This window comes from Danio rerio, chromosome 11 (assembly GCF_049306965.1).
Source record: "Danio rerio strain Tuebingen ecotype United States chromosome 11, GRCz12tu, whole genome shotgun sequence".
NCBI lineage: Eukaryota > Metazoa > Chordata > Actinopteri > Cypriniformes > Danionidae > Danio > Danio rerio.
Genome location: NC_133186.1, coordinates 5,625,790 through 5,645,807, shown reverse-complemented (window position 1 = coordinate 5,645,807; position 20,018 = coordinate 5,625,790). Strand labels below are relative to the sequence as shown.

At 35.9% G+C, this 20,018-nt stretch overlaps 1 protein-coding gene across 5 annotated transcripts in view; it reads right to left on the bottom strand.

Moving 5' to 3' along the window:
- Positions 1–1,893: 1,893 nt before the first annotated feature.
- The window catches only part of ptprga (protein tyrosine phosphatase receptor type Ga), a 502,971-nt gene continuing 484,846 nt past the window's right edge, over positions 1,894–20,018 (bottom strand). For 4 of the 5 annotated variants that reach the window (XM_073915995.1, XM_073915997.1, XM_073915996.1 and 1 more), the window contains 5 exons: positions 18,720–18,848; positions 15,537–15,683; positions 12,969–13,111; positions 7,034–7,169; positions 1,894–5,617 (listed from right to left, as the gene is read on the bottom strand). In XM_073915995.1, coding sequence (XP_073772096.1) covers positions 5,471–5,617; positions 7,034–7,169; positions 12,969–13,111; positions 15,537–15,683; positions 18,720–18,848 — 702 coding nt within the window. In that variant the 3' untranslated portion in view covers positions 1,894–5,470. 5 annotated transcript variants of the gene reach the window in all.

Genomic DNA, 20,018 nt, shown 5'->3' with positions numbered 1-20,018 from the left:
GCGGTCACGACTCCGCACATGCGCCCTAATGCAGCACAAGCAGTGGATGGTGGCGCAGATGTTATATACCGCCATCTTGTGTGTGTTATGGGGACTTGCAGCAGAGATGGATGAGGTTAGAAGCGTGAACAGTTTCAGCGGTGATATTACATGGGAAATTCATGAGAAATACAATTGACGCTCATTTTCATTGTGAGATGATTATATGATCTCATTTTCCTTTTATTAGACTTTATATTTCAGCTAAAACCATATTGTTATGAGCAAGTTCTTAGTATTAATATAGGTGCCAGCTTTATGTGTGGTCATAATTCAAATTGTTTATCTTTTTAATTTATTATTAATTCATTTTGAAGCAATTGTATAATTGAATGGTAATTATAGCCTATATGCTCATGAAATAATTTAATTAATTAGTATATTTTATAATAACTCATGATTAAACAGAACTTCTTTTAAATAGAACAACATAAAATCTCTATAAAAGATGCTTTATATATAAAAATATACAGTTGAAGTCAGAATTATTAGCCCTCCATTGATTTGTTTTTTCATTTTTAATTATTTCCCAAATGATGTTTAACAGAGAAAGGAAATTTTTTACAGTGTGTCTGATAATATTTTTTCTTTTGCAGAAAGTCTTCTTTGTTTTATTTTGGCTAGAATAAAAGCAGTTTTTAATTTTTTTAAAAACATTTTTAATTATTAGCCCCTTTAAGCTATTTTTTCCCAAATAACTTGCCCAATTACTCTGTCCTGCCTCGTTAACCCAATTAACCAAGTTAAGCCTTTAAATAAGTGTCTTGAAAAAATATCTAGCCAAATATTATTTACTGATCATCATGGCAAAGATAAAAATAAATCAGTTATTAAAAATGAGTTAGTAAAACTATTATGTTTAGAAACGTGTTAAAAAATATTCTCTCTGTTAAAAAGATATTGGGGCAAAAATAAACAGGGGGGCTAATAATTCTGACATCAACTGTGTATATTTCCTGTCACATAAAAACTTATACAAAAACACAAGACTTACACAAGTCCCTACATAAATTGGAGGATTTTGGGATATCCTCATTAATGTTTATAACAGGACATTGCAAAGTACGCAATCTGACTGTTCTTTCTACAGCGTATTGCCTCATTTTGTAATTAACTTTGCTTTGTCCCTTGCTCTGTTTATGACTTCCAACACAAAACTCATCATGTAATTGCTTCTGGCTCCACATGATTATTGTTTTTATGCCCCAGACATCAGCATTTATTCTGATTGAAATCTATAGTTGTGAGAAACTAAATCAGGCATTGAAATGATTACAGCAATTATGACTATTGTCAGAGAGAGAGAGAGAGAAACTATATAAATAAACCTGTCAGAAAACAAAACAACATGAACACTGGGAGGCACTGCTATGCTTTAGTAGTTTGTTGTCCAACCTCAAAACTCCCAGTTATGATGACAGCTGCAAATATATGATGAAAAGTGGCACAAGCATTTTGATACATTCGCCTCACAGCAAGAATGATGCTGGTTTGAGTCTTGGCTGGGCCAGTTGGCTTTTGTGTAGAGTTTGCATGTTCTGTCCGTGTTGGTGTGGGTTTCCTCCGGGTGCTCCGGTTTCCCTCACAGTCCGAAGACATGGGCTATAGGTGAATTATATAGGTAGGCTAAATTGTCCGTTGTGTATGTGTGTGAATGTTAGAGTGTATGGGTGTTTCCCAGTGCTGGATTGCAGCTGGAAGGACATCCCCTGTGTAAAACATATGCTGGAATAGTTGGCGGTTCATCCCGCTGTGGCGACCCCTGTTGAATAAAGGGACTCAGCCGAAAGAAATTGAATGAATGCATTCTAGTCTCACTCCACACAATGTACAACATGAAGATAAACGTTAAAGTACATCAAAACTCATATTTTATTTTATGTATAGCAATACAATTTACATATTAAATAACACTATAATAGAATGCTTTGATATAGCTTTGAACAAAAAGAAGAAAAGAAATAAAACCAAAAGACCCTTTGCGTTTTATTCCAGATTACAAAAGGAGGATATGATGGCGACACCCACCTGCTTTGTATGGGAGAACTTATTCATTGACTTACAAGAGCTATTCTATTGCACTTCTGGACAATGAAACAGATTTTTATTGAGATTCATAGAGAAAATAAGAGAGAGAGAGGGGGAAAAACACCAAAATCACTGCCTTAGTTTGTGTATGATGGTCTGGAATGTGATGTCAGCCACCTTCTGGGGGAATTTAGGGAATTTTTTGTTAACCATAAACATGAGAACTAAACACAGAACTAAAAAGAAAGAAACAAAATTGATTTATAAGAAAATATAAAGTGTGTGACTATATGCAAGGATACAAAGCTTTCAGAGAGCGATCGGGCAAACAAAGGATATGTACAATTCTTAACATGGTAATGCAAATATGTTTGCAAATGCAACCCACAATTAATGTTAGGATAAGACAAGAAAAAATGCGACACCACAGGACACAAAAGTAGAAATGCAGTTTGTCACCTCCCATTACCGTACATGATGCACAAGTCAGAATATTACTCCAAATGTTGGAGATGTGACTTTGTTTATCAGCCTCCTTCATATAGGAGAAACAGGGCATGAACTGAATAAACACCTTCAGTGTGTCTTCTCCATCTAAACGGGAACATTTTCAATCTTTCTAATGTTTTTGAATGGTTCAAAGGACAAACAAAGATTAAACATATTTCTTCTTCATACAGAAATCGGCAACAGATTACATTCTTCTTCACTTTCAACAAACAAAAGACAAAAGATAACAAACAATAAAAGTGATGCACAAAGCGAAACAAAAAAAAACAAAAGATAAAAGTGACCTGTAAAACAAGTATTTTTTAGTCAAGTATGAGTAAAATGAGCAAAAAACACAAAGCAAAAAACAAACAAAAAACAAAAACCAAACCAAAACAAGCAAAACACCAGATATACAATTGACCTGCAAAACCAAGAGCTCTTTTAGTCTAGCAAAGCAAAACAAAAAAACAAAAAACAAAAGCAAAACCCCACAAAATTAAGTGGAACTTTTAGAACATCTTTTAGTTAGAAATTTGAACAAAACTAACAAGAAAAACACATAGCAAAAAACGAAACAAAAACCAAACCAAATCAAAACAGCTCCCCACACTAAAACAAAAAACACAAAAAATTAAAAGTAATATAAACATCTTTTAGTGGAGAAAACTGAACAAAATTAAATAAAAAAACACAAAGCAAAGCAAAGCAAAAAAAAAAAAACAAAAAAAAAAACAGACAAACCAAAAGACCCCCCCCATAAAAATATAAACAAGCAAATACAAAATTAAAGTGACCTGTTAAACAAACATGTTTTAGTGGAGCAAAGCAAAAACAACAAACAAACAAAAAACTAAACCAAACAAAACAAAAACCAAAACAACCCCCACCCCATTAAAAACAAACAAGCAAAACAAAAGATAAAAGTCATACAAAGAGCATAGCAAAGCAAGAAACTAAAACAGAAACAAAAAAGCCACAAAATTTAAAGTGAAACCAACATCTTTTAGTGGAGACATTTGAACAAAACAAACAAGAAAAACAAAACAAAAAAGTGACCTGTAAAATACGCATCTTTTAGTGAAGCAAATTGAAAAAAAAAACAAGCCCCCTATAAAAAAACAAGCAAAACAAAAGAGAAAAGTGACGCAAAAAACAAAGCAAAGCCCATAAAAACAAAAGTGAAAAAAAAATCTTTTAGCGAAGAAATTTGAATAAAATTAACAAGAAAAACAAAACAAACAAGCAAAACCATAGATGAAAGTGACCTGTAAAACAAACAAACATCTTTTAGTGGAGAAATCTGAATAGAATTCAAAGCAAAAAACTAACGAAAAAACTCTACAAAAAACAAACAAGCAAAACTAAAAATAATAGTGAATTGTCAAACAAACATCTTTTAGTAGAGCAATTTGAAAGAAACAAACAAGAAAACCAAAGCTAAACATAAAACGAAACAAACATCGTGGGATCATTTTCAAACCTGTTTTCCCAGACACTACCAAAACATTCTTCTGAAAACTTCTTTAACCAATAACAGCGATTATAGCAATAATAATAAGACGACTTTCTCACATTTCATGACTGAAGGAAATGACGGTTGTAGTCTTTGGTAAAAAGTAATGTTTGTTTGTTATAAACATGACTCTAATGTTCCGTTAGCAAGGCCTTTGTGCTGTATGGCATGTAGAGAACCGTTAGCGATATTACAGTAACTGTTTTTCCTAGCTGAATCTGAAATGAATGACAGCGACAGAAGTCTGTTAGTCGGTCAGTGAAGAAATGCTTAGACTTAGTCTACTTGTTTCAATACCAAACACAACACGCACACACATACACACACATACGCGCGGGCTGAGATGAAATGAGACTGTACAGAAGGCATCGAGAGACTTGTATACATTATTCTCAGAGTATGGGACGGTTTATGTCAGAACTATTAAAAACAAATAAAAGAAATCAACCGTAGAGCAGTATAAAATTACAAAATGAAGTGGGCAAATAGCTAACTCCTACATTATGAGTTGACAGGGAAGGTCATCACCTATTCAGTTGCACTCAAGTGACACAAGTAGCAGCTTTGCAGCATAAAGCGATGGAGAAATCAAACCAGCAGGGGGCGCTAGAGAAGACATGAGCTCTGCGGATCCTTCGATGGAGCTCCGAATGACAGTTAACATTTACAAAAGCACACGTTATCATGATATACGATATAGTCATATATATTAAAAGCAGAATATGAATCATACAAAAGTTCACAGTAGCTGTTTTAATACCACCTTTTGAGAAAGTAAATATGGGTTTAACTAGAAGCGTAATGGATAGCTATATGATTCGGGGTGCGCAAAATGATCAAAGCAAACATACAAATCGAAACCAACGTAATCCATATTGCTCGTGAATATGGTCTTTAATTGGCGGACGTGACATTTCGAGGTGGGTCTTCGCAGGTTGAACATGGGATTAATCTCTTTTTCCAGCGTCTGAGGTCGTTTTCGTTTGTGGCGGTTATTCGTAAAGCTTCTGAGAGCCGCTTTAATGTGAAATGTCAACATAAGAGCGTGACTGAGACAGCGAGAGTTCACGTGAGCGAGAAGCCGACTGTGGTCCAGATGGTGGAGTAGGCAGTAACACTGATATTTTCATAGTGCAAACTAGACAGAACTGTGTGTCGTTTTGTTTCGTTTGTTGTGAACTCAAAAACGTCGGTGCAAATGTTCAGTAGGATAACATTAAGACATAAAATGGCGAAAAAAATAAATATCAAAAACTTTTTATCAGTGTAAAAAAGTAATCAGGTTATTCTTTTAACCAAGAGTTCTGGCAAAAAAAGGCCTCAGAAAAAGTCTGTCTTAGTCCTTGAAGTTTTAAGTTAGATTAAGTGCCTCTTCTTCTTGCGCCTGTTCGGGGGGCTTCAAACGAGGGACTCCAAGCTTTCGGCGGGGTCTGATTCGTCAGACATGGCCATACTGCCGTTTCTGTCCAGGGACATGGGGCTGGATCCGTTCTCTTTAGTGCTTATCAGGCTGAGCATAGCTTTGTAAAGGTACTGGTACTGTTCCTGAAAAACAGAGGGACAGAAAACATGACTGTAGAATATGGAGTATAGACATACAGAAACTGGATCTAGAATAGGTACAACTAAATAAAAAATAAACCCAAACAAAACACTGCTAACTGTGCAAAATGTTCCATAAGAATACTTTTTTATGTGGTTTCCAGTGTGTCGGTAGGCTAAACTGGGTTGTTGCTAGATCGGATATGGTTGGTGCCGGAAGTTAACGAGAATTATTTATGTTATGTATTAAATTTCCCATTTATTGTGTTTTTATTAACGTCTACCCCCAACCCAACCCTAAACCCAACCATCACAGCACTGTAAAAACAGTAGTTGTACTGAGTATTACTTATGTTATCTATTAAATTACTCAATAAATAGTATTTGTAATGCCTACCCCCACCCCAATCCTAAACCTAACCATCACAGTACTGTAAAATATTAATTATTGTAATACAGTGTCATAAAAAAATGCTGCTATATTAATGTGCATATCGCACTTCCGGCTGTACACGTATCCAATCTAGACTTTACTGCTTAACTGGGATATTTTCTATGCAGTGCTGTAAACCACCTGCACAGGCCCCTCACAAGAGTGAAGGCGAGACCCTTGCTGAGTTTGTCACTGTTGAAATAATACAAATACAGGCTTATTGGGAAAATGTACTCAGGGCTACATTTTTGAGAACCGAGAAATATGTAGTTTTTGGTACATATGCCTGCAATTTGTGTGTAAAATGAACGCTATGGGGAGGTTCCGCTGACTGCTTAATTCCATATAGTTTTTCTGGTGTGACTGGATTGCTTGGTAGCTCACTTAAAACAATGGCCGACTTAGAACGTGGAATGGGGTTCAAGTCTAGTGACCATTCCAGGATCCAGGTAAAACAAAACCAAAAAAGCAGCGTGAGGTTGTGGTTGAGAGGCTGCTCACCAAATGTTTACGTTCATAATATTTCTATTATTTGCTAATTAATAACCACCTCATGTAGAACTCTGAATCTGTGTCTTATTTCGGAGTCCACCGGAGGTAGCATTTTATACATGGAAGCCTACATGACTAATTGAATGTAGTATTTCCAACAAGGCAACCTGGGGTGCAGAAATATAATTGGCTAAAGTGGCAGTGGGAGGGTTAAAAGAACCATAACAAAGACAGGTCCGGCACATAATGCACATTTTCAAAGCAGAATATCTGACTTTAGCATTGTTTTTTGGATAAATTAATGTTTACTTAGCATGTTTCTTAAATATCTGCAAACATATTATTTTTATGCTTCAGAAGAGTGGAAAACTTAAAAGCAGCACCTTTAAGATTTTAGAGTAAGTCAATGATTTGTGTGTGTGTGTGTGTGTGAGTGAACTACACCATAAAATACAACCAGTAATGAACCTATAAAGCTGAATACAAGCACTTACAATGTCGGTAAAGACTCCTGGTCTCATGAGGTTGATCATCTTGGCCACCTGATAGACGCCTGCAGCTCCTTCACTCTCCAGCTGCTGGGACAGTGTGGTGAGAGCACAAAACATCCCAGCAGACACTGCACCAAACCTGACACACACACAAACATCCATCATATATCACAACTGTCTACACTCCACGCTCTACAAAACACGTTTTAACTCGTTATGTCCAGTGGTGTAAAGTACCAAATTACAAATACTCAAATTACTGTAATCGAGTAGTTCTTCTCAGAAATTGTAATATAGTGAGTAGTTTTAAAAATGTGTACTTTTCATTCCCTTGAGTAAAGTTTTAGTGCAGTATTGGTATTTTACTCCACTACTTTCCTTCAACCTGCAGTCACTACTTTATTTTTCTTGTTTATGGGATTGGCTAAAGTAGGAAAATCAGTCCTGTAATTCCAAGTCCTGTGATTCCTGTCAAATCAAATCGCACATACAAAGTAAATTGCATCACACTGAACTACCTTAAGACATGGGTGCTATCTAAATGAAGCTTAGCATTTGAATACATTAAAAGTGTCCAAGAAGACATCCAAAATCTTCACATGCAATAACCCAGAGACTGTTCAAACTGGATGACAGATGTATGATGACTGAAATGGCCTTAAGCAATAACCAAATGCACTACAGAATGTTACGTTTTCACACACATACATGCCCAAATTGCATGTAAATGCATAAGACTTTCACAGTGTAACTCATTACTCTTGAGTACTTTTAAAAGTTCTACTTTTCATACTTTGAGTAATATTTATAACAGATCCTTTTACTTTACTTGCACTTTATTTTTGGGCAAGTAATGGTACTTTTACTTGAGTATAATTTTTTTCTGTACTCTTTCTATCACTGGTTATGTCACTTTAAAAATAATAAAAATATCAGAGAAAATAGTAGACCAGGACTTTTATTTTTTTAAATCATCTATAAAACCATTAAAATAGCAGAGTTGAAAAAGAGGACAATCAATGACAAAGTCAACTTACTCATAATAATATAATATTTACACAATACAAAGGCAGTAAAATAGTCAGGTTGTATTCTTATGTTTAAAAACCCTTCACATTTCCTATTTTACTATGCATTTTAATCAAACACAGTGAAATGCATTAAAAAAAAGGTCAATTTAGATTTAATATTTGGAGCCCTGAATTCTAGCTATAGCCAAAACAGCTATTTTCAAACAGATGTTATATCATTGATTATGTGTTTTAGCTGTGTGTGAGTGTCCGGATTATTGTCAGCTGTAGCAGGTGTTGATTGGCACACAGCATCATGGTATTTGTAGTTCATTTGGTGGCAGATGTGTAGTTCTGTATAAGCTTGAACGCTGGTGATTGTGACAATATCGCTGTCTTTGATCAAATAAAATCTTTCAATTAATGTTCTTTTTCTATATTAAATTCTTTTCAGAATTATTGTTTATTTTTCCCCAATTTCTGTTTAACGGAGAGCAGATTTTTTCAGCACATTTCTAAACACCATAGTTTTAATAACTCGTCTCTTTACTTTATTTTATTTTTGCCATGATGACAGTACATAATATTTGACTAGATATTTTTCAAGACACTACACAGCTTAAAGTGACATTTAAAGGCGTAACTAGGTTAATTAGGCAGGTTGGAGTAATTAAGCAAGTTATTGTAAACCGATGGTTTCTTTTGTAGACTATTGAAAAAATGGTCACACTTTACAATAAGGTTCATTAGTTAATGTTAATTAATGCATTTACTAACATGAACAAACAATGAACAATACATCTACTACAGCATTTGTTCATGTTAGTTAACGTTAGTTAATGAAAATACAGTAGTTTATTGTTAGTTCATGTTAACTCATGGTGCATTAACTAATGTTAACAAGCATGGACTTGAATGTTAATAATGTATTAGTAAATGGTCAATTATGATTAATAAATGCTGTACATGTGTTGTTCATGATTAGTTCATGTTAGTAAATGCATTAACTAATGAACCTTATTGTAAAGTGTTACCGAAAAAATACAGCTCAAAGGGGCTAATAATTTTGACCTTAAAATAGTTTTAAAAAAAAACTATTTATCCTAGCTGAAATAAAACAAAGACTTTCTCTTAGAAGAAAAAATATTATCAGACATACTGTGAAAATTTCCTTGCTCTGTTTAACATTAATTGGGAAATATTTAAAAACTAAAATAAAAATCAAGGGCTAATAATTCTGACTTCAACTGCACCTAAAACGACCTTGTTCTTTTTAATGTAAAATATGCATATTTTTTGCTTCATTTAATGTTTGTCATCCATAAGTTGAACAAAAATCATTTCAGCAATTTCAGACATCCAAACCCTAAAAATGGGTTGACTTTGGTGAAATTGTTTGGCTTATGATTGCATAAAAACCTCAAAATATCAAAAATAACAACAGACTTTAATGGCGTTTTAGGGGGTCTGTATGTTTGTGGGGGTGTGTGCGCATGCGTTTCACATACTGAGCATGTTGTACAGACTCAGACCATTATTAAAAGGCATGTTCGATCAGCATTGGGTAAGATTTCTTGGACAAATAATATATATATATATATATTTATTTTGGTATTCCACATTAATTTCCTATGGGACAAATTATGAAGTTACACTTAAGGAGGTTGAAACAAGTTCTCATTTTTTAGATATGGTGATTGGTAGTTTCACATATGCCAAACGAACCGCGCTAACTGCTAGGTATGAAAGCACCCAGAGAGTAGACTTCTTTTTACGTTATGGATGATCTGTTCTCATTCATTTACATTTACATTTAGTCATTTAGCAGACGCTTTTATCCAAAGCGACTTACAAATGAGGACAAGGAAGCAATTTACACAACTAAGAGCAACAATGAATAAGTACTAAAGGCAAGTTTCAGGTCTGTAAAGTCTAAGAAGGGAAGTGTTAGTAATTTTTTTTTTTTTTTTTTTTTTGTACAGTTAGTGTGATATTCAAGTAGGCAATTGCAGATTAGGAAGTGAAGTGGAGACTAAATAGTTGAGTTTTTAGTCGTTTCTTGAAAATAGCGAGTGACTCTGCTGTTCTGATGCAGTTAGGGAGTTCATTCCACCAACTGGGCAGATTGAGCGTGAGCGTTCGCGAAAGTGATTTTTTTCCTCTTTGGGATGGAACCACGAGGCGACGTTCATTCACAGAACGCAAGTTTCTGGAGGGCACATAGATCTGCAGAAGTGAGTGCAGATAAGAAGGTGCTAGGCCAGAAGTCACTTTGTAGGCATTCATCTTGTGTCCTTGCTGTTCTCTCTAACAGCAGTGTAACGTCTCCCACGATAAACTCTGTATTTAAGTCTATGGGAATCAAATCCATTACTGCTTCTATTGTTTGACACCCTAAGGTGCTGTGATCCAATTAGCCCTAACGAGTATTCTTTAATATCAACAGACATCACTTTGCCACAAAATGATTCACAACGGCCCCCTCATGTTTATTCATTATGCTAATGAGGCCCGCTTGCCTCATCTGATAAACATGGTGGACTAATTGAGCTTTTGGAAATGTGCAATGTTACTATGGTATCACCCTAAGAGCTTTCCATTAGATGGCTGTCTTAATTAGCATGGCGTTCATTAGAAACGCTCCTCCTGTTGACAGAAGCAACGATCTGCTTCTCCTGTGGAGTTATTTCTGCGCTCACGTCTCCCTGTTGTTAGAGGGAGATCTGCTTCTGACTAGATTCTCAACTCTTTGTAGTCTAAAATGGAAGGCTTTTGTTTCCACTCTGTTGAATGTCTTTTGTTTCCAAAACCTCGTCGAACGAGCTGCACATAAAAGATGGGCAAAACGCTGACATATCAAGAAGGAATGTTGGAGAGCTCTGCTCAGTTCAGTGTTCATACTTCAGAGGTACTAAAACTTTACATTATGTTGATAATTTTTATTACGAGTGCTGGGCAAAGATTAACCGCAACCAAAATAAAAGTTTGATGTGATAATATATGTGTATAGGTACAGTTGAAGTCAGAAATATTAGCCCCCTGTAAGTTTTCCCCCAATTTCTGTTTAACGGATGGCAAATTTTTTCAACACATTTCTAAACATAATAGTTTTAATAACTCATTTCTAATAACTAATTTTATCTTTGCCATGATGACAGCACATAATATTTACTAGATATTTTTCAAGACACTTCTATACAGCTTAAAGTGCAATAAGGTATAAGCAGAAGGACTTTTCATTTTTCAGTAAGGGTCAAACGCTTCCAGTGAACTGTATGCAGCTACAAAATCGGCACATTTAAGGTCTGTTTCTTTAAAAATCAATGATCTTCACTGCCTGATTGATATACGATGTAAAGTTGGTCTCAGAATGTACAAGATGCACTGTAATAAATTACATTTTTCTGTGCCATGTCTTTAAATTAAGGCAATTTATTTTACCCCAGAATTTTCAATGGAGTTTCAGAGCTAGCCTGTTAATTCTGACGGGCGCATGGATGTGAATGGCTTTTCATCTGTAAAATGACCCCTATAAAGTTAAAAGATTTAAAATTCAAGTCACATTAACTGTTCACCGGAAGTTTATTGGAATGGAGAGAAACATTAGCTGTGCATATACCCTATTTAGGGCGCTTTCACACTTGGTTCAATTGCCTGCTCTGAACCCAAGTTTGATTGTTCCCGCCTTGCCACCTTCTCAGCTGGTTTGTGTTCACACTGTCTTTTTTCTTTTAAACCCTGCTACGCTTGCGTCATCAAGCTGCTGTTGTGTGTTCAGCTGTTGCTAGGTATGGACAGCCACGGGAGCAAGGCACCAAAATGGAAAGAGGTACACACATCGCGATCATTCTGCTTTTACTGAATCTTTTGGTTTTGGTAACATACAGAGAGCGACTTGCGTCTATCTGCAGCAAAAATATTAAAAACGTTCAGAACATCACGCGTTGTCTTCGCAATGCAAAGTCTTTTTGAAGGAGACTAGCAGACATTTTCACTGTGTTTGCACTGGGTCATTCTTTCTTGTGGCCAAGGTAAAGTTAGGTGATACACAGATACAGACACAGACAGACAGACACAGACAGACAGACAGACAGACAGACAGACAGACAGACAGACAGACAGACAGACAGACAGACAGACAGACGCACGCACGCACGCACCCACGCACACACACACACACAAATAAACACTATGAAAACTAAAGATGTAGTACACTTGGCGGATCGCTTTCGTTATCTGGTACGATTGAATTTATTTCAGATGTGAACCGGACCGAAATTCACACAAACCAAACCCCAGAACTCCTCTTTCAGGCGCACTCGGGTATGGTTCACAGGTCTGCACCCGAATCCAGAAGACATCGTTTACACTCGCTAAATGTACCAAACTCTGACATTAAAGAACTGGAGTGTGGAGCAAAACTGCTAGTATGAAAGCACCCATAAAGACTTAAATAGGTTAATTATGCAAGTTAGGGAAATTAGGCAAATAATTGTATAACGATGGCTTGTTTTGTAGACAATCAAGAAAAAAAATGCTAATAATATTGACCCTAAAATGATAAAAAATGAACCTGCTTTTATTTTAGCGAAAATAAAAGAAATAAGACTTTCTCCAGAAGAAAAAATATAGCAAATACTGTGAAATAACTTTTTTGATTTTGACTGTAATGTAATAATGTACAATTGCTATACAAGTAAACTTGAATTCTTATGTCAAAACAAACCTTCATTTTGGATGCTATTAATTGTGATTAATCTTTAACCCAGCACTACTTATTACACATTTAAAGTCACAAAACATGGTAAAATGTTTACATTTATGGGCCAATTCTGACATGCAACATACCGTATATCAGTATGCAGGTTATTTTTAGGTCAAACTGTACATTCCATAAGGCAAATCAGAGATAAAAGCCCATCACTTACTCATCATGCACTATAGTGGGTCCATCTCTGGTCATGGCCTCTTCTTTGATGACGTTGATGAGCTCAAAAGTGCTGCTAATGGGTGCGTCGGGGTTTGGCCATTTTGGGCACTGAAAATGACGAACTTCTAAAACGTAATCATCCTAATGAGTAAAAGAGAGAGAGACAATCATTTCAAATCATTTATGCAGTTGATACAGAAATGTACAAATTATGTATGTGTAATATACACTGTAAAAAGTGATTAGTTGACTTAAATGAAAAAAGTAAACCTGTTGCATTAAAATGATCAGAGGTCCCGTTAAGTGCTTTGAAATGTGCATTTTTTTATTTGATGCTTAACGTAATCTCAAATGAAAAAATAAAGAGAGTGCAGGACATAGAAGAGTTCCTCCCCTTTAGAAAAACATCCAATAGTGTTTTGTGTTTATCACAGCTCTGCCAGTGAGAGTGAGTTAAGCTCAAGCGCATCAACTGAAAAGCACATGAGAAGAGTCTTGAAGTGGGCGGGGCATGTCAGATACTAGAGAGCATTTGATTGGTCAAGATTTGATAAGGAACTGAAGAAAAAGAGACAGAACTTTAGGTAAAAGAGACAAACTAAACAGGTTTATATCAGATTTATATTTTCTAAATGCAAATTTCGTCACTGTTTTGGAGCACACTAGCTTACAGATATCCTTAAAACCAGAGATGCCCAAACTTGGGCAACTTTGATTTGGCCCACTATTCCATCTAAAGGAGAGAGAGGGGGAATGATGGGAATGGTTTAGAGATTGTCATTTGAAACTTTAAGTGACCTTTTATTTGTTTGTTTTATTAAGCGACAAAAGAGCGACCTGAAATTAAACGTTTCAATTAAAGTAGTTTGAATAAATCAGATTTAGTTTAAATTGTACATACTGTCACCCGACAGATAGAGGACAGTACAGAGACTTTGGTGAGTGAATCAAGGCAAAGGCAGATCGTACTTGACTAATGTATTCAGCATTGAACTACAAAGAGTTATAATTAAAAACGTTATGCGTCATTGGCTAATACGATTCAAAGTAATGTTTTTTATTTATTTATGATTATTATGAAATGAATTAGAACATTACCCATGACCAACTTTAAGTTAAAATAGTTTGGTATGCTTATCTTCGGCCCACGGCTCTCAATGATATTTGGTGTTTGTCCCTTCATACCAAAATGTTTGGGCACCCCTTCTTAAAACTAACAGACTGAAACGAATATTTAATTTTTTTTTATTTTAATTTCACAGGACCTTTAAGTAAAAGAACTATGTGCATAGTTATAAAAAAATAGGCAAAGTCAACTTAACAGTGTTAAGTTACAAGTGATTTAATCAACTTATCTCTTTTAAGGCAACATATTTACTCTCAAATTTTAATTAAAGAATCTATTCATAGTATATATGTATATATATATATATATATATATATATATATATATATATATATATATATATATATATATATATATATATATATATATATATATATATATATGTTTTTGTATAATATATATAATTATATAATATATAATTCATCTTTCCTTTCTCTTCAATATGCATTTAATTAATACAATGTCAAAATTTCCACAAAAATAACAACCATTTAATGTGTATGTGTGTAGTCAAGAAGTCATAGGCTGTTTTTTATATTACGAATATTAAATAATAATATTAATGCATTAAACAAATTTAATATTAAATATTAAAAATATTAATATTAATATTAAGAACAATTTAAATAATTTCTTTAACAGCAAATCAGCATATTAGAATCATTTCTAAAGGCTCATAATAATCTCAGCTTTGCATCATAGGAAAATCTAAATATGTGCTTAATTAAATGGCTATTTGAGACAAAATTACTCATAATAATCTAAATCCAAAACTTTTAAAAAGTAAATTATATTAAGAGTTACTAATTAAAGTTCAAATGAAATGTATTTGTTATTATTTGTTTATTATTTGTTATATTATTAATTAAAGTATATTATTTAATACAAAGTATATTAATATTCATACTATTTAAATATAACTAACCAATCAATTAAATATAACAATATGCATTCTTATCACAGATGTTGATTACACAAGCCTGACATTTTACATTGTATTTGTAGAACGTTGTGTATTAAAAATGAGAAGGATGTGATATCTGTGCGCTCTCTTCCATCCCAACAAGCATTTAGGTTGAAAAGATGTCTCATGGACGTCAAATAGACATCTTGACATAGTCGTCTTGGCTAAAACAAGGCTAAATTTGAGAAATAGATGTCTAAAAATAGCTCAAAACTAGACCTGTCATCAAACACAAAGGAATGAATAACAACACATGAATGTCTATTTGATGACTAGTCTAGCTTCAGGCTATTGTTAAGAGTTTCACTTGACAGCTCAAATTTAGACTTGGTTTATGTTTGGATATCTGTTCGGTGAACACAAAACTGCTTGGTCTGAATTATATTGCTAATAACAAGAGTTTCTGAATCCATACAGCCCCTTGTAATAATGATATATTTTAAACACTTTCAATCGCGAGCTGTTTCTCCACAGACCTGTGTGGCCTCCAGGATGAAGTCATGAATGATGATCTGTTCCTCATTGGAGAGACAGAGTCTGTCTTTACTGATAAGAGTGACTGTAAACGCCTCACAGTTCATGGCTTCCTCTCGACTCGGCCAATACACGAACTCATCCTCCGCCTGCAGGAACATATGTAAAGGAGTTCATTAAAGACGGACAGTAAAACGGACACTCTTCTATCCCATCACCATAATTCACAGCTCACAGTATAACAACACATCGGATGACCTTGATGAGCTCAGCCAATAACATTAAAGGTGTCATAGAATGCAAATCTGGATATACCTTGGCATAGTTGAACAATAAGATTTCAGTGTAAGGAAATGACATAGTTCTCTGTGATATACCGTGAAATACTGTGAGTTCCAGTGACAAACAAGCCACTTACAGACTGTTACCATGCACAAGGGATCATTAATATATGCACGCCCCTAGCAGTTTGATTGGCCTCAACGTATTCTAATGAGATTACAACAATATTTTCCCCTAATGTTTTACATTTATTTAAGCTTGTATTAATGTACTTTGTGTGTGGGAATTATTTTGAAAATGACAGAGGCTTTAGGAAAGATAAAGCTGTTCTGTGAGTGTGAAACAAGCAGCTCATCTGTTCATGCAGTGTCAGAAATATGGTTAATAAATCTATTCAGCATCACCCCAAATAGGCATTAGGTCTGCATAAATGTATTTCTTTGTTAGTTTAACATGTCTATTGTATAATGATGTTTGAAATGGGGCAACAGATATATGTAAACGGCTGAATATAAGAGTTTGATGCATTTTTAAGCATCATGTCTAGGGCCAGACGGAATCTGCTGAAATTTTTGGCTGTTTCTAAGCAGAATTTTGGTAAAAATCTTCGGATTTGTGCGGAATGATTTTGGGAGTATTATAACTAAAACCTTAATATATTAAATAAAAAGTAATACATTTTTAACTTGTATTTAATGTTTACAACGCAAATCCAATTAGATCTTCTTTATTAAGTAAACCAGTGGTTCTCAAATGTTTTTTATCAAGTACCACCTCGGAAATAAATTACTCTCCAAGTACCACCATAATGAGGAAGCAGATTAATTAATGGAGTTTGTGTTAACCGTATACAGAGACTAACTTTAATTATTCTAGCTCCAAGCTTTAAGCATGGCAAAGTTGCTTGATTTGTGTCCCGAGACATTTGAATCACATCCAGATTAATCAGCCTAAATCTGAGGTAACAAATTAACCGAAAGCCAACTTTGGTTAACAAAACAAACTTTACAAAACTAACGCTTTACAAAACAAATAACATATCGAAAACATGCATTATTTTACACAACTACGAACACAAATTTCTTTAACACATTTCTGAGAATTATTCTACCGATGAAGCAGCATTGGAAGATTCCTGAGGTTGTAGTAACTGAAATGCCAACACAACAGTACTGGGGCCTCATGTACGAAGACTTGTGTGGAAATCTTACTAAAACGTTGCGTACGCACAAAGCTGTAAATGTGCGTACGCAGAAAAAAATTCAGATGTATGAATCACTGCGTATGCTGAATCCCACGCATATTCTTTTGTACATCAGAATGAACGTGAAACTGAGGGCAACATGCACGAGCGCAAAACCCCTCCCTGCCTCCTCCCCCGTATGAATATGCTAATGACTCTACTTTGGCAAAACCCAACAAAAAAGCCATGGCAAAAGCAAGCAAAAAGAGAAACTTTGAACAGAATGTGAATTAGAGGTGCTGCTTTTGGAGGTAGACCAGAGAAAAACGGTGTTATTTGCAAGTTTGTCCACCGGAATTAACAACAAAAGAAAAAATTGAGTGGGAGAGTTTAGCTGATGCGGTCAACACAGTTAAATACTCCACTGAGTGGAGTAAACAGGAAATAGTGTGATTTATATGTGTAAAATATTTCAGTTACCTTAACAGTCTGTGGCGCAGCTCGTAAAACGCATGTCATTATGTTTTGACACGTTTGAGCATGAACTCAGTTCGAATCCAGCGTCTGGTGAACTCATTTTCCTTTCTCCCCCCCACTGCATATCAGATTTTGCCTACTATTTATCACGAAGAAGACAAGTAGGAATCATTAATAGGTTTGTGCATGATATTTTATTTGCATATTTATTGAATGGAAATGTTTCTGACTCACGTATGCAAATTCATCTTCAGATCGTGTCTTTATAGCAATGTGCGTGCAGTTGATCGCTCCCATTACATTGGGAAAACAGGCGACCGCTGCAAGTTGCGCTTTAATGTTCGGCTGGTCAACTGTATGTATGGAAACCTTATATACCTGCTAGATGAACCCGTCTCATACAGCTGTCAATGCACAGCTTAATGACACTTTGTAGAGTGCAATTTAACACAACTGCCTCTAGGAGTCGCCAATGGAAATAAAACAGACACGCACAAGAAATGTGTGTACGCCAGCCATAAAGCTGGCATGGAGCTGCGCACATTCCCACGTTCAGTTCATCGTTAGTAAATCCAAACGTGAGCGATTCTGAGCGTGAAACCTGGCGTACGCAAAGTTTTTGTGCGTACGCAGCGTTGATACATGAGGCCCCTGGTCTGCAAAAGCGCTTCTCTAGTGCGGATCTGCTCCGCACTCGCCGCACACATTCTCTGGCTCTGCGACAAATCGGGTGGATTTTTAGCACCTGATGACGTGATGCACTGGAGTAAACATTCTAAGCACACAGATGTGACCATACGCTTCAGGGAACAGTCGGTGCTGATCACAGTGTTATCGTTTGCGTCAAAGGCTTAAAAGTGTATATATATATTTTTTTTATTATTTATTTTATCTCCGCGTACCACTAGAAGGAAACCCGCGTACCACTAGTGGTAAACGTACCACAGTTTGAGAACCACTGTCTCTCATATAATACATCTACTAAAAGACAGAAAATGTTACTGTACAAACTACATTAAACTATAGTAAATAAATCATAAATATTTTCATATTAGTCAATAGCAATACTGAAATTTATTTAAAAACTGAATAAATATGAATTACCTAAGCCACATACTATGTACTGTAGATATAAGAGATCAGTTTAACATGTTTCATCAATGCACACTATGCCACCTTTAACTAGAGTTTCCCTCATCACACAAGACAAACAAGAGACATACAGATAGTCCTGAATACCCACCAGGCCCTGGTTGTCTGGTAACATGACGATGATTTGAGCGTTGTGGTCCCAGATCATCCTCCAGAAATCTTTAGTGGTGTGAGGCAGGGGATGCTGGGTAATGATGAACTCATTGCTGCGGTAGTAGCCCTGTTAGAGTTAGTACAGACAAATTCAAGTGTTAAAAAGTGTCCTAATTTACACACCCTATAGAGTTACAACTTAGTGAAGTCTATTTATAAACTAACTTCGAGAGGATCACATGCTTATGATTGCTTTCGGCTGGTCTCACATTATCCAATTTATGATTCACCAATCAGACGATTCCTAAGCCACTATAATTACCCTAAGTTCCATATAACAGCCATCTTCATTTAGAAGAATCCCCCCTTCCACCCCTACTCCTCCTCCTTTCCTAGATGGGTGGCACGGTGGCCCAGTGGTTAGCACTGTTGCCTCACAGCACGATCGTCCCTTGTTCTAGTCCTTACCAAGCCAGCCAACGTTTCTGTACAGTTTACACGTTCTTCCCATCTCACGTTGGTTTCCCCCGAGCTCCCTGGTTTCCTCCCACCGTCCAAACACATGCAAGTTAAGCTATTTGACCAAGTGTGCCGCAAGCCTACGTTTGAGTGAAGGTTTTGGCCGTTAGATCGCCCCCTGGGGGCTGGCTGCAGTACAAGTCATAAAGCCCGCCTCCTCCGTGTTAATGAAGGAGACTTGAGCCCAAATAAAAAAAAATATTACACTTGCAATAAAATGTCCTGAAAGATAGTTCTGGTCGATTAAGGCACTGGTTATTGTGCTGAAATAGGTGCAGATCTTCATTTTTGTAAACAGTTTGTTTTTAGCAGTAATTTAATGCGTGTCATCGCGATTGACAGCTGTGATTGACAGTTTCTCAAAGCGCGGCGTCTGAGCTTCGGCAGGAGACTGAAGTAGACTGAAATGTTATTATTCGATTTCTGTGTTATTTTACCATGACAAAATGAGTTCAGCAGTAAACTATAGTTTCTGACATACATGATCCTGGTGGAACACTGTTTATTCGCTAAGTTCAGGGCTTTTTTCGGGCTTTATTAGTTTGCTGATACACGCCTAGCCACCCAGATAGCAAAATACAGTTCCGGCTAGATTCTCGCCTGCCGGAGACTTATCTCTTAGAGCTCAGACTGACTAATGTTACCTCTGCTGGACCTACTCCGGATGCCTGGACTCACTACCCAATTCCAGCCCGAGTCAATCGAGCCAGATGCGGCGGCCGAGCGAGCAGGCGCTGCCGCATGCGAGCCGGAATCAGCCCGCGACGCCGCGAGTAAG